Source organism: Cheilinus undulatus, linkage group 7 (assembly GCF_018320785.1).
Source record: "Cheilinus undulatus linkage group 7, ASM1832078v1, whole genome shotgun sequence".
NCBI lineage: Eukaryota > Metazoa > Chordata > Actinopteri > Labriformes > Labridae > Cheilinus > Cheilinus undulatus.
The window spans coordinates 18,695,336-18,710,527 of record NC_054871.1 but is presented as its reverse complement, the minus strand read 5'-3'; the positions used below and the strand labels follow the sequence as shown (position 1 = coordinate 18,710,527).

The 15,192-nt window shown below is 38.7% G+C and overlaps 1 protein-coding gene across 9 annotated transcripts in view; it reads right to left on the bottom strand.

Moving 5' to 3' along the window:
- LOC121512582 (cAMP-specific 3',5'-cyclic phosphodiesterase 4D-like) overlaps positions 1–15,192 on the bottom strand; it is a 129,369-nt gene that overhangs the window by 21,272 nt on the left and 92,905 nt on the right. For 7 of the 9 annotated variants that reach the window (XM_041791918.1, XM_041791919.1, XM_041791927.1 and 4 more), the window contains 2 exons: positions 883–1,074; positions 236–277 (listed from right to left, as the gene is read on the bottom strand). In XM_041791918.1, the coding sequence (XP_041647852.1) occupies positions 236–277; positions 883–1,074 (234 nt within the window). The remainder of the gene's footprint in view (positions 1–235; positions 278–882; positions 1,075–15,192) is intronic. The other 2 variants (XM_041791921.1, XM_041791922.1) reach the window with 1 other exon arrangement.

The following is a 15,192-nucleotide window of genomic DNA, read 5'->3' as shown; positions in this document are numbered from 1 at the left end:
ATGAGACTTTTTACTGTACTAAAATACACAGACATCAGTCAAATGCTTCCGGAAAGCTTGACAGGGTGATTTTGAAGGTACTCATCCTATCTATGCCTTTAGTGTTCAGAGAAAGCTGATAAGAAGGTGTGGAAGTATGTGGGGGTGGAAGATAAAGCAGCATGGACTCTTGACAGCATATCACAGCCCAAAGAGACAGGCAGAAAATCACAGCAATCTTCACACTTTGTCTCACCGAGGCTGCCAATTGACTTCCCAATGCTTCAATCCTTCCTCCCTTCAAAACAAAGGAGCAATAGCTATTGGTGGTTCAGCCTGCTAGCTGCACACAGAAACCTTAAGCTGCACAAACAGGCAGGAACTGAATGAAAAGCTAGTTCTAAGCTAAGACAATGACTCTGACTTTAGTTTCTTAGTTCAAGCTTCACATCATTGCTGGTTTGTTTATGGAGTAACATGAGCTCTGCTACTCTTAACCTCTCCAAAGTCAAATGCTTAAAATGCATGATTTAAAGTTTAAATATGACTTAAATGGCTTTAAATAAATAAAAAAAAATCAAATAATTAAATAGATATTGACAATTAATTTACAATAGTTGATAAAATAATAGAATACTTATATCCTTTTTTTGGGGGGATGCAAAGAGATTAAGTGAATTGTTCTATCTAGCACTTAGTCTGCGTCAAGACAAAAAAATGAATAACTTTTAATATAAATCCTTAAAGTGCAGTAATCCAAGCATTATCAGATGATTTGTGGCATTTTCCTCTGGAACCCATCAATTTCAGCATCGTTACAATGCAAGTTGAAGCCCAGGTTAAGGCTACAGGTTGGTTCTGTTTTCATTTAAGTGATGGAGAGAGTGGCTTTGTAATACTCACAGGTCGCTGGCAGTGGACGAGTTGCGGGACATGGTTTTGGGTGAAAGGTCAAAGTCCGAGTCGGAACGGTAGAGGAACGACTCTCGGCGCTGACTGTGAGGAAAGTTGGCCTGGAGAACCAGACCAGAACTGGGGCTAGTCTGAGAGTCCAGTGGACTGCGACCCACCGACAGGCCATTCTCCACATCAAAACTGCAAAGAAAGAGAAAGAAAGAAATATATTAAACCAGTTTCTTAACTGAGGTGGAGAGGAACCAGGCTAGCTGCTGACACTGCTTTTTCCAACAGTAGCACAACAAATGAACAGCTACTCCTACTTTTTTTAATTAGTGTCACTTCTTGTCTGCAAAATTACAAACTTATTTTTAAGCTACAATATTACAATGTTCTATAAAGAATTGTGCGCTTGGTCCCAAAATAGCAGATGAATTGGATGAAAAGGCTTCAGTTTTCTGCAGCTAGGCATTTGAAAATCTATTACTATTTATTATTGATCAACAGTTTTAAACATCTGATGAAGTCTTTTACATCCAAGTGACTATGTTTAAAAAGTTTACCATTTCAGGGTTTGTTTTAAATATCTTTTTTATGTTTATTGTTAAAGCTATGTTTTTGTGTATATTTCCATCAGGACCATGTTGCCAAGAAACATTATTTGCAGCTATAAATATTTCTTGAATAGCAGTTAATAATTAGCACATGTGCTGTTATTTATGTCTGGCAATGTAACTGTTCTGGGATCCCCCTGCCATTCCACCAGCCTACATGGAAAGCATTAAGCAAGAGCAGCACATGTTCCTGCTTCCTATGCCAATAAGAAAAGCCTGAGGCAGGGTGAGAAGCAGCAAAACCCAGAGCAGAGCAGGCATCAATAACAACAGAATGACACTGATTAAGTTAGAAGCAAACTAAAGGAGGAGCTGGGGTGGAGGAGGGTTGCAAAAGCAGTTTGCAGAGAGAGTGACAGAACATAGCCAGGCAACACCAGTTTAAATAGGGCAGCATGTGAGTGATAAGCCAATAGCATGCTTAGAGCAAATCAGCTGGCCTTCTGCTGATGGGGGCTCGCGTGAGATCAGATGCTCTCAGTTATGGCAGCACTTCACTCCGTGGCAGGCCTGAACTAATGCTAAATGCTTGTTTTTTTGGCTACGACTTTTTACATCAGATCCTGATTTAAATGACATAAACTTGGTCATACAAACAAAAACAAATAATCAAAAACATTGTTTATTTCATGACTATAATGGCATAGAGATTTATCACAACATTAACAGTGTTTGAGAGGATTAGGATACAGAGCTTTTTTTTGTACACTACATAATAACCACAGTTGTGTGTCACAACCTTGTGACACCAAAATACTGTGACGTGTGTGTCTGCATAAGGAGGCAGATAGGGACAAGCTCAGACCAGGCTAAGATAAGCTAAACTATAAAGCCTCTTCAGACTGAGAAGAGTTTGCAGAGTGTCCCGTTTTAAAAAGTTACTACAAATCCAGAACATATTTTGTTACAGCAAAGTATCACACATATCAAACTGTACAAAATCAGCAGTTGCAAGGATATGCAGATAAAATCTTCATAATGATGAACCTAAAAAAAAGTCTATATGGTGCTGTTAGGATGGAAAAAAAACACATATTTGTATTCCCACAGTGAGCATCTTTCTGAAACAGACGACCTTGTGATTTCTTGCTTTTCGCCATTAAACACACACTCACACACATCTTTCCCTCTGCTATCTCTGCATGACGTCAGCACTGACTTCATGTGAGGTACGTCAGAGAGTTACTTCACAACATAATCCCTCTGCAACACTCTCACAAAACCCAGCTGAGCCTCTACACTGAAAGGAATCCCAACTGCTGTACAAAATACTTCATGTCTGTGAGCATTAGTTTGAAAAATGATTTTTTTTCAGTGATCATGTTGATGTCTTTGAACTGAAATCTGATTTTACCAGCTGGTTTAAAACCATCTCTTGTAACTACACAGTACTACAGCTCAACCTGGTTCTTACTGAATCTATTTGGGTTATATCAGTGAAAAATGTATTTAATAAATTCCTTTCTACACCACATTTTATTTTTGTGGGATACTACTCAACATCAAAAAGAGCAAAGAGCTAGAAAATAGAGAAGAACTGAGGGATACTCAAGAATCTGACTCTAGGATTTCTCTGAAAGAGGTGATCGTCACTGTAGTAACTGATGTTTTATCCTATTCTTCACTAATCTTCCTGCATGTTTCCACCTTTAGCACAGCCAAAATTTCATTAGTGGGACCAAGCTTTCCTCAGACACACACTGACTTGACTGATCAGGGAAGCAGAGAAATTGTTCATTTCCCTGAAAAAAAAAAACCAACAAACATTTTGAGCTCATAAAAAAAGGAATACTAAACATACAGTACTGTTTAACTGGTACTGGAGAGTCATTTTCTTTTTTAATACAAAGAATGTTGCTCATTATTACAGCCCCTCACTCTATGATGATAACAATAGCTAACAAAGCAGCAACAGAGCAATGGTTCTTTGTCTATTTTTACCACAGTGTGCCTCGAGTGCTCCAGCAATAGCAGCGGCTGATAAATGAAAGATGGCTATTATGCAATCGATGCTGAATGGAAGACCCAGTTCACAGATGCACAGAGAGAGAGAGAGAGAGAGAGAGAAAGAGAGAGGAGGAGGGGGTTATGGAGAAGGCTGTATCCAACACAGTGATGTAGTTTAGCATCCCCCACCTGACTGGTTTGACTTGGCAAAGGGAGGCGGAGCTGAAGGAGGGCTTACCTCAATGATAACCTTCCCAACACACACCTCACCCAGACCTATTTTACACCGCACTCCCCTAGCTCAGTGTAGCCGGCCGTGACGAGGCTCCATCAGAGGAGACCAGTGACGTCAGAAGCTATAAATAGATCTTCCTGCCAGGAAAGAGGGGCACTAGGAGACTCGTGACGGGGCTTACGTAGACACCCCCCCCCCCCCCAAACACCTCCAGACAAGGTGCAGATGATTCCTCTCCTCCTCATAAATACACATTTGAACATTTGATATTTAGATTTTTTTTAATGTTTTTAAGAGTTAAAGTGCATCTGTGTGGTTACTCTCCCTCCATTCTTATTCAACATTTATTTTATTCTATCTACATGAATCTCTGAGGGAACAGCTCAGGTGTCGAAGCTCAAGGACACTTTGACCTGTCAAGATGAAATAAGTTCAGATGGCCTCTGGTTGAACTATAAGTCACGTCTTTAAAGCAAATCATTGGATTATAACAAAAGGCATAAAAAAAAGCTGTATTTTGCCAAAGCTGTCAAGCTTATCTTTTACAGGCACACTTTCCAACAATTCATCTTCTTTGTCTTAATGTCTGACAAAATTCAAGCAGCTTTGTTCATTGCAGTCTCCACTACAACAGAGAACCACGGTTTACGACTTGATCACACTACTATTTAATCCAACATTAACTCAGCATTTCAGATGTGCTTTTAACGGTTACAGAAACAAAGGCAGAACAATTACTTAAACACAAAAACTGAAGAAATTGCCACAGTGATTTTTTCACTATTCAAAAAGTTTCACCATTGAGCTTTTCAGCAGCTGCAGCTTACCAGAGCCTACTACTGATCAGTGACATCTCTTCCCATTCAAAAGTAGCAGAAGCCAACAGACTTCTGAAGGGGCACCAGCTCCCACTGCTGAGAAAAATATGGTACTGCAGCATCTGGTATTTACTCAGGAGTCCTGCTCTAGTACAGCATATTTTTTGAATGCAAAATAGCAAAAGAGGCCCTATAACGCACATCTAAACCCCAAATAACCTGTGCAGTTAACATAAATCTCACACATTTAGGGTTAGATCTTTCAAAGTTCTGCTCAAAATGTTTCTTTTGACCCAAGAACAGTCTTTGATGTCTTTATTTACAAATGAGGAGAAATTATTAGCCTCCCTGTTAAATTTCATTTTTTAAGTATTTCCCAAGTGATGTTAAACAGAGCATGGATTTTTTAACACAGCTTTTCCAAATATTCTAGTTATATTTTGGACATTATTTTACTTCGGACACAGAAACAAAATTATTTCACAAAAAACAAAAACTACCAGGGTCAAAATTATTTGCCCCCTTTAGAACTGACTTTGTTGAGCCATAGCACAAACCACTGTTGTGAAATGATGCTTAAACTTTGTAATGCTCAAAGATGTAAAACCAAGTTAAACTGAGGGTTATCTTCTAATATACACACAGTGTAAATACTTTAGTAAGGGTTTGAACTGTCACTGGAGAAAGCATTATAGCAAAAAAAAAATCAATTTAGACTTGAGAAAAAGAATTTTTGATGTTCACAAAGCAGGAGAATCATTTACAAAGTTATCACAGCGTTTCCAAGTCTCAAGAACTGGAGTGAGAAGTATCATCAAGAAATTTAAAGAGTCGAGAATAAGCCTGGCAGAGGGAGGAAGAGAAAGATGTCAAAGACTGTGAAAAGCAAAATAGTGAGAGATATGTCTAAATACCCCAGAACAACTGCAAAGACACTAGTGAATGACTTACTCAAGGCAGGAATTGTGGTCTCAAAAAAGACAATCCCTTGAGCCCTGCACAGTAATAGACTGGGAGGTTGTAGACCAAGAAAAACTCCACTTTGTACTACAGGCATCTTCAAGCCAGACTGGAGTGTGCTAAGGGCAACCAGAAGAAAGATAATGCATACTAGAAGCGTGAGACCAAACTAAAACTCTTTGGCCATAAAGACACTGCTTCTGTTTGGAGAAAAAAGGGAGAGACGTACAACCCAAAGAACACCGTCCTCACTGTGAAACATGACAGTGGGAGCATTATCCTATGAGGATGCTTCAGTGTATCTGGAACTGTGAATCTTGTAAAAGTGGAAGGAATCATGAAAAAATAAGGATATGTGAGAAAAAAACCTCAAGTGGTCAGCAGCAAAATTGGTTCTGGGTCATTGCTATGTCTTCTAACATGACAGTGACCCAAAATATCTGTCACTCCTGGTGAAGAACTACCTCCATAAGACCAAAGTGACATTATTGACTGGCCTGCACAAAATACTGACCTGAATCCCTTTGAAAATCTGTGGGGCTAGCATTTCTTCAGACATATTATTCAAAGACAGACAGGCATGCAGGCGGGCGTCTTGTTCAGTCACAGCACACATAACAAGTTGACCTTGGTGCGTCTCCTGCCTTCAGCATTGTTTTCCATGCCTCTGACGTAAATGACAGCTCCCTTTTTTCTCTTCAACCCTGTCTTTTTTTTGTTTTTTAAGTAAACTTTTCTCACACTCACCCACACAGAGACCACATCAAAGTCTGCCTTTGTTCCCAGGATGTTTAGTTTGAACCTCATCACAATATGAAGCGAGAGGATCCTTTTACTTCAAACTAAAAGATCTATTTCATTTTACTGATTCCATGTTTGTTTGCCTTTGCTTATAGCTGATTGATGAGAGCTATGTGAAATATCCATCTAAATCTAAACAAGCATGTGAATAGATGAGTAAAAAAGCAGAAAGTTAAAAAACAAATCAAATACTACACTAAGTTTACAGGTCTAAAGATATTTTATTTTCATTTATTTTAGGCAGCAATATTTTTAAAGCAATGCAGATCTCAAATCACCTTTCTGAATCCTTTTAGTAGGAATGGGCCTTTTTAACAGCACGAAACCTTGGGACGGAAAAAGTACGAACAGTTCCAGTTCAATGGATGTATGTTTGTAATTCACTCATGGGAACCAGGGCTCTGAGATTTAATGGAACTTTGTGTTATTCATGTGAGAGTGGTCTGAAAAACAACAGTCAAGGCCAGATGTTATTTGATGGTGGATGACACAGGCCCAGGGTCAGAGGTCAACACTCATGCACACATACACACACGCTCCCTCCTGTTTTCTTCCCTCATAGCGTGGGAAATGTTCAAGGGACCCAAAACATCACACCAGGAAGAAGGCAAGAGGTGAGGAGGACAGACAAAGAAAACAAGACAGAACACCATATAGATGTAGAATATATATATATAAACCATATATAGATATATATAAAACCATTAGATGGAGTGAACTATAAAAAATATTAAATGTGTGTGTGTGTGTTTGTGGAAATTGATGGACAGAAGGAGTACAGAGAGATTGTTTGCTTTACACCTCAAACCTATTGTAATTTGATCTGAAAGGAGCAGAAACACAAACGACCTCCCCCAAACTGACAAACAGATCTTTCCTTTCATTGCCACTGTGTGTGGTTTGTAAACTGTGTGTGGTGTGTGTTTATATAGTCATGGAAACACACACACAAGGACGATGGACAGAATGGCAGGGCAAGAACAACGAGGGAAGTTATACATGCAGTCCTCAAATGATTCATACTGAGGCAAGAAAGAAATTATTCTGTCAACTAGGGGTGAGCATGGCAACCAAAGATACTATGTAAACCACTGGCTAATCTTTGATTCAACCCCCCAACAAATACATATTAAAGCAAATCATTACTAAATTTTTGAGAACACTAAAGGGTAGTAAAAGACAGTGATTGAGGACACAGAGAAGGAGAACTACACTCAGGCCATGCATATAAGAGCAAAACCCAAGCCATGAAATCAAAGGAACTGCCTACAGAGGTCAGTAACAGGATTGTTGCAAGACACGGATATGAAGAAGGCTACAAAAACTCCTTCTGTACTGAATGTCCCTTAGAGCACAGCTGCCTCCATAATTCTCAAATGGAAGAAGTTTGGCACAACCAGGACTCTCCCAAAAGCTGGCTGCCTGACCAAACTGAGTGACTGGGGAAAGATGACCTTAGTGAGAGAGGTGGCCAGGAACTTGATGGTCACTCTGACTGAGCTCCAGATATCCTGTGTGAAGGGACAAAGTTCCAGTAGGACAATCACCACTGCAGCCCTCGAATGATCTTTGCTTTATGGCAGAGTGGCTTGACTGAAGCTCCTTCTCAGAGCAAAATTATGAAAGCCTATTTGGAGTTTGCCAAAAAAAGCACCTGAAGGACTCTCAGACTGTGAGATATAAGATTCAATGGTCCGATGAAACCAAGATTTAACTGCTTGGCCTCGATTCAAAATGTTTCATCTGAAGGAAGCAAGGCACTGTTCATCATCTGCCTAAAACCATCCCAACAGTGAAGCATGGTGGTGGTAGCTATGGGGGTGTTTTTCAGCAGGAACTGGGAGACTGGTTAGGGTTGAAGGTAAGCAAAGTGCAGAGATATCCTCAATGAAAACCCTTTGTCGCAGCACTCGTGTTCACCTTTCAACATGACAATGACCCTAAGCAGCCAAGACAACACAGGAGTGACTTAAGGACAACTCTGTTACTGTCTTAGAGTGGCCCAGCCAGAGCCCAGACCTGAACCTGATCAAACATCCCTGTGGAGAGAAAATGGCTGTCAGTGTCCAGCGGACATCCCCATCCAACCTGACTGAGCTTAAGAGGATTTGCAAAGAAGAATGGCAGAAAATCTCCTATCCAGATGTATAAAGCTTGTTGTGTCATATTTATAACTACTCAAGGTTGTAATTGCTGCCAAAGGTGCTTCAACTAAGTACTGAGTAAAGGGTCCAAATACTTAAGTGAATGTGATATTTCAGTTTTTCTTTCCAATAAATGTGGAAATGTGAAAAATATCTAAAATTCTGTTTTCACCTTTTCATTATGGCGCACTGGGTGAGGATTAAAGTGAGAAAAATGAATTTAAAGAATTGTAGCTTCAGGCTGCAACATAAGACAACTGAAAAGGTGAAGAGGGTCTGAGTACTCTCTGACTGACTCTAAGTCTGGCAAAATCATAAATTGTTGTCTATCTGGATAAATAATCCTGTCCCATATAGGGCTGGGCAGTTAATCAAAAAATAGATTAAATCGCAATATGGCCTGCTGCAATTTTCAATTTGCAGAAGGATAAATATTTCTTTGACCTGAAGTTTGTGTCAAAATAGCAGTTTTAAACTTTTTTTGCAGCGGAGATGCTATGCATGACAATATCATGCAATCATTCAAGTGCCAGTGTTTTTAGATTAGTCTATAAATCTTTATTTCAGGATCAAATCCTGTCTTTCTTTTGAGTCTAAGAAAAGACTGGTTGCTGCCACTTTTATGTCAGTGTTGGACTATGGAGATGTTTTGTACATGCATGCTTTGTCTCAGAGCTTACATGCTCACAGTGTATCATGGAGCTCTGAGGTTCATCACAAACTCTAAATCCCTCATTCATCACTGTTTTTTGCATGAACGTGTGGTTTGGTCTTCTTTGTCTTCACGTAGACTTAAACACTGGTATATTCTTATCTATGAAGCAATTCTTGGTCTTCTGCCGTCCTACCTTTTGACCAACATCATTCCGAAGACCTCTGGCACTTATATAATCTCCGATCTCAGGATCTTTTCTTATTGTCGGTCAGAACTGAACTGGGAAAAAAAAGGCCTTTAGATTTGTTGCTCCCTTTGCCTGGAATGACTTACAGAAAGACCTAAAACTTAGTGAAATGGTCTCACTGGAAGTTTACAGAGGAGGCTGTTTGACCTGGAGGCAGTCAGATCTGTCTGCAGATGTTTTTAATGTGTTTGATCATAGCTAGTTTTAACAATTACTTGCTGCTTTCTCTTTCAGTATACTTTTGTTTGACATTTTACTTATATGTTTATTCGTTTGTCTGTAACTTTGTCTGTGCTGCTGCTGTCTTGGCCAGGACACTCTTGAAAAAGAGATTTTTAATCTCAATGAGGTTGTTCTCCTGGTTAAATAAAGGTTAAATAAATAGAATAAAAAATATAAAAGTCTATAAAGACCTTCATTTTTGTACGGTCTTCTTATCAAATATGAGAATGACAAAACCCCTTCAATGCTGCAATTATATCCAATTTGTAATATGAGTCTAAATCAGACAATTAGATACTTTTAAAGAAAAGAGAGTTAAGGAATAACTGCATATCAAATCGCAATCGCATTATTAGAAAAAAAATTGCAATTAGATTATTTTGCAAAATCGTTCAGCCCTAGTCCCATCCCAGGTTTCATTAACACTGCATCTGAACAAAACAGCACTCTGGTCTCCTTCTATCAGTATTTCAAGAGAAAACTGTTCCCTTAGAAAATTATTGCTATTGTACTTTTTGAAATATCCCAGCTGATGAAGCAGTGCTCTGACTTGCAGTCATACTCCGTAGAGATAACTTACAGCTGATTGATCAATTCTATAAAGGTAATTTCAGGACACCCCATGGTTTAATGGTTTAACTGAATGACCCGGGGAAAAAACTGAGTTTGAAGTGGCTAAACATGAACAAACACATTTTATAACTTTAACAAGGCATCAGTTGATAAACATGGCTGGATCAGTCAAGCCTGAATAATGAAAATATGATCCACGGTAAAACTAGAGGCAATATTTTATGAGACACAGCACAAATCCAAAATAAAATCTTGCTACAACAAGGCTGTTAAGATGCTGCAAATTTTGTTAATGGGAACACAGAACAAAAACGTATACAAACAATCTTGACATATAAGTGTAAATCTAGGTAATACACATTAAAAAGGCCCAATGAGAAAACAGAATAAATGGGAGAAAAGCTCACTGTTTATCCACATCACATCATTTAATCCACCCACTACACTTCCCATCTCATGATGCGTCTTTAAAATATGGAGAGGAAATAGAAGAGCTTTAATTTTTACTATGGTGCATGTTTTTATCCACCCAGGAAATTGGTGACAGCCTGAATCGCAAATTTCTACACTGCTTCACATCTCTACCTTTTTATTAATGAAAAAAAGCCATCAGATATATATATAATTTATGATACAGTATGTGCGTTAGAAATCACTGGATACATAAACAGCTAGCAGCCAAGACAGAGAGGATGTTGCAGATGATGTCTTTTTTTTTTTTAATCCCTATAGAACTAGCGTATAAACTCTTTTATAGACATAAACCACTCTACCCCATGGCTTAAGTAGCTCAAGTGGTGTCTGTGGATAAACAGGGAGAGAAAAGTCTGCTGTTTTATGCCTTCTTTGATACATTGATTGAAATCTGACATCTCACATCAAATTTATAACAAAAATAAAAGCTGTCCGAACTCCATGTGGTAGGCCGGCTTCTCTCTTTAGTGCCCCCTTCTTTCTCTCTTGTTATGAAGCAACACATAACAAAGGGGCATCAGCTGAAATAAAACTTTGTCCTAATCCCAAGAATAAAATCTAAAACAGGAAAAAGATGTCAAAAGATTTGATCACAACTATAAAAGGTTGCAAATAAAGGTACATAATGGTGGTTAAGAGAGATCAGAGTACATAAGAAAATAAAAATGTTGCTAATAAACTGCAATTTCCAAAATGTGACCATCCCTTGTGGCCTTTCTGCTTCTAATCCATTAGGTATCAAGTATCGAAACCACTATCCTTTCATTTTCAAATTCATTTGAAACAATCTGTGAATATAAATTGCTGCTCTTTCTTTATTTTGCTAACGGCAACTTTGGGCTAAAATATGACTGAAGATTCGCAGTTGTTTAAAGTTTCTGTGCTTTGGGCGCTATGAATGATTAAATAACTTTGATCATATTATTTGAAACACACAATTTTGAAAAGTACTGTAACTTGGATGATTGCGTCTCTCCTACTATCCCTCCACTTGTCTCATCTGATCCAGTGGTTGTAGCTTGCAAAAACACATAAGCAGTATGGTAGAGTTACTGAGCAGTCTAGCATACAGAGCATACAGAGTTTATTAAATACTGCTTTTCTTTTCAAGGAAAAAAAAATCTTTCCACTGTTGTAGGACGTAAACAACCCCACTGAATAGAAACAGAGTGCCACTCCTCCACGTGGAGCCAGTTGCTCTTTCCATCCACCTGACCAGTCAAACAGAGCCAACACTCTGTGAGTCCAACACCAACATCTGATCTCAGAGCACGCTTCTCTAAATATAGCCAAGGGGAGGAGAGTCAGGCCAGCTGCTGTGTTTATTATTTTTCTGTGTGACCCCTGACCTAAAGGCAGAGGGAGGACTTGCCTTTGAAAACAGCAGACCTCTGTTTGGATTGTCACAAGAGAAAAAAGAAAAGAAAAAATGGTAGCAGTGTTCAAATGATACTGGCCTTGGATTTCTGTTTGTAAGGCTGTCAAATCAAAAGCCCAAAAAAACTTGCACTGAGTTGATGACCCAGGAATGAAAGGAAGGAAGCTTCATTTCTTATTCCAGCTGTTGCTGCAGGTCATCCAAAGGATGACAAAAATCTTGGTTTGAACATTTCTTCTAACTGTTGATTCTAGGAACACTGCTGCACTGTTGTTTTCAGATTTCACTGCCATCTTTGATACAGTTAACCACCAGACTCTTTAATCACATATTGAGGTCTATGTTGGGAATAGAGGAAATCCTTAAGTAGTTCCAATCTTATCTCGCAGAGAGGGCTTTTTTCAAATTTTGGTCTGTTTTCCCCTTAAGATGTGGGGACCCCTCAAGGCTCAATTCTAGACCCCACACTGTTTTCTCTGTATCTGCTTCCTTTGGGATAAATTTTTGAAAAATACATTTGGGTTACATTGTCTTGAAGATGTTAAATCCTCGATGAAGCTAAATTTCTGGACATTTCTGGAAACAGAAATCAATTTCTTTGATCAATCTGAGCTCCTGGTTGGTCTTTATCAGTCCGTGCTTCATCTGCAGCTGGTCCAAAATGCAGCAGCACATTGTCTGACAGGGAAGAGATGACACAACCATATCAAGCCAGTTTTAGCTTCCCTCTGCAGAATTTCTTCCAGCTTCAGGATCCAGTTTAAGATTCTTTCACTTCTTTTTTTTTTTTTTTTTTTTTAATATTGCATGGGCACAAATACTTGTCTGGGCTGTTGCACCATCATGCTCCAGTCAGAGCACTGTGATGAACAAATCAGATGCTCTTCAATGTTCCATGTTGCAGGATGAAACCAGAAGTGACAGAGCATTTGCAGTGGCTGCAATATAGAAAACTTTAAGTCCTTACTAAAGACTCACCTGTTTGAAATGGCTTTCATCGGAGTTGAACTTTGACAACTTGACATTTTCTACTCTTATTCATACTGTGTATTACTTAAAAAAATCTTTTCTATTGTGTTTCATGGCTTTATTCTATATATTTGATATTAAAATTGACTTAATCCTGTGCCGCATTTTGGTCAGCTGAGGTTGTTTAACGGTGCTATATAATACATTTGACTTGTCTTAAACTGATTTAATGATAAGAGAAAACAACACTGTGCAATGAAGACAGTGAGCCAGAGTTTGGTTGCAAAGCTCAACCACTGAAAACAAGAAATGACCCAGTATCGGGTGCTTAGGACTTCTGTTTTTGTCACTGGGGTTTAAAAATCAAGCATCAGAATTGATTTTTACTTATATCAGAACTGATTCTAAAATTATGGTATCATGAAAACCCTATGTCGTTGATGTACTCCTATTTCTTATCCACCGTCAATATTTCTATCAAATGAAGAAAAATATGATGGCCAACAAAGACATTCCCCCAGAGCTGTTTTCTTTGTTTCAGCAGTTAAAGAACCGTCTGCCTTCCTTTTCTGCAAACAATTTTTTAAAGTGGACTGGCCTTTTAAAAACTGAATGTTAATAGTTTAGTGCTAAAGTTGTTAAAATTAAGGAGTGAATCATGTCTTTAAGGTTGAATCACTCCTCAGGATGGCTATTGATCGTGGAGTCTATGTGCAGTGATTAGCTCTGTCTCTCCAGCTGGGGAGAAATCCATACAGCAGCTGATCAGCATTAACATCATTAGGGACTGGTTAGGAGGGTCACACACTGGGCCAGAACCACCCAGAACCACCACACCACACACAACACACTCTCTGGCAGGCTGTGTGTGATTATGGCCCCAGCAGTGGAGATCTAGATTTGGCTCCAGAATCGACCTGAAAATCGAACAACCTTACATCACATCGGTGGGCAACTGGACAAGCCAGTTCTGAGCACGAACACAAATACGTACACACAAAAACACACACACAAAAAGCCTTTCTTTGCCCAGCAACAGGCCATGGCCAGTTTTCCTCTAATCATGTTCGTACAGCTCTAATTGGCATCTTTGGGTATACAGTGATTGAGTCAAGCGGTTAGAAAGAGTGTGCCACTTCCTCTTCTAATTAGCCAAGGGCAACCATGGAACAGCCAATCATATCACAGATTAGAAACACATCAAGATGAGAGGAAAGAGTCTTCTCTTATTTTTTCTCTTCCTTTTCTTGCATTGATTATGTCAAGTGCTTTTTCATTTAAAGCACTCATTATTACTCATCATTATCATTAATGACATAAATAGAAGTAACATTTGTGTAAGTGTATTTACAACATGTATGTCTACAATAAAATAGAAATCCGTTTACACTGCTGAAAATTAAATAGGCCTATAGTTGTTTTATTATGGACAGTATCGGAAGATTTTCTAAAAACTGCATCCTTGATCAGATTTAAGGCCTTCCGTATCAGGAAAATGAGATTAACTGAGTTCCACACAGTCAAACAAAAATTATTACATCTTCGAAAACAGAGCTAGAATTGCAAATTAGCACACGATTACTCATTTGAATAATAGAAAAACTGAGTTAAGGTGATAAAACTAGTAGGCAAAAAAGGTCTCTATCTAGGAATGCACAATATTATCAACATGATATCTGTATCGGAAGATGCTAACTTAAAAAGCTAAATATTGGTACTGGCAGATTTTGCCATTCCTGCCAATATTTCCAGCCAGAACATATCAGCAGTATTAATCAAATATCAGCAAATGTATCATCAGGTTTAGGTGGTTTCTTAGGTTGCCACACACTCTGAGGGGCCAACTGTGAGCCCTAACCATTTTGAGTGAAGCCCCAAGCATATAACAATTACCAGACTGTCTACTTCCCCGCTCCTCTCAGTTCTGCTTGACTCAGCATCTCTTTGCACTTTAAGACACTTGGGATATTTTACATTGAAAAAGGCGTGAATATGAATACAACAGTTGGCTAAAATGAGTTAGGGAGTAACGTCATAAGGGCCTAAGTCCAACATCATACATCCCTATCTAGGGTTACCTATTATCAATAAATATACTCCATCATTCATGTGTAAATGTATAACTAAGCTTATATGAGTTTAATAAAAATGCATCACTTGAGAACATCCGGTGTCAAGGTTTTCATAGTGTTACTTTTAAACCCATACATACCTATAATAGGGTATCTTTTTATCTTAAACATAGTGCCTGGACGAGAACGTCCACAATATCCTAAGGC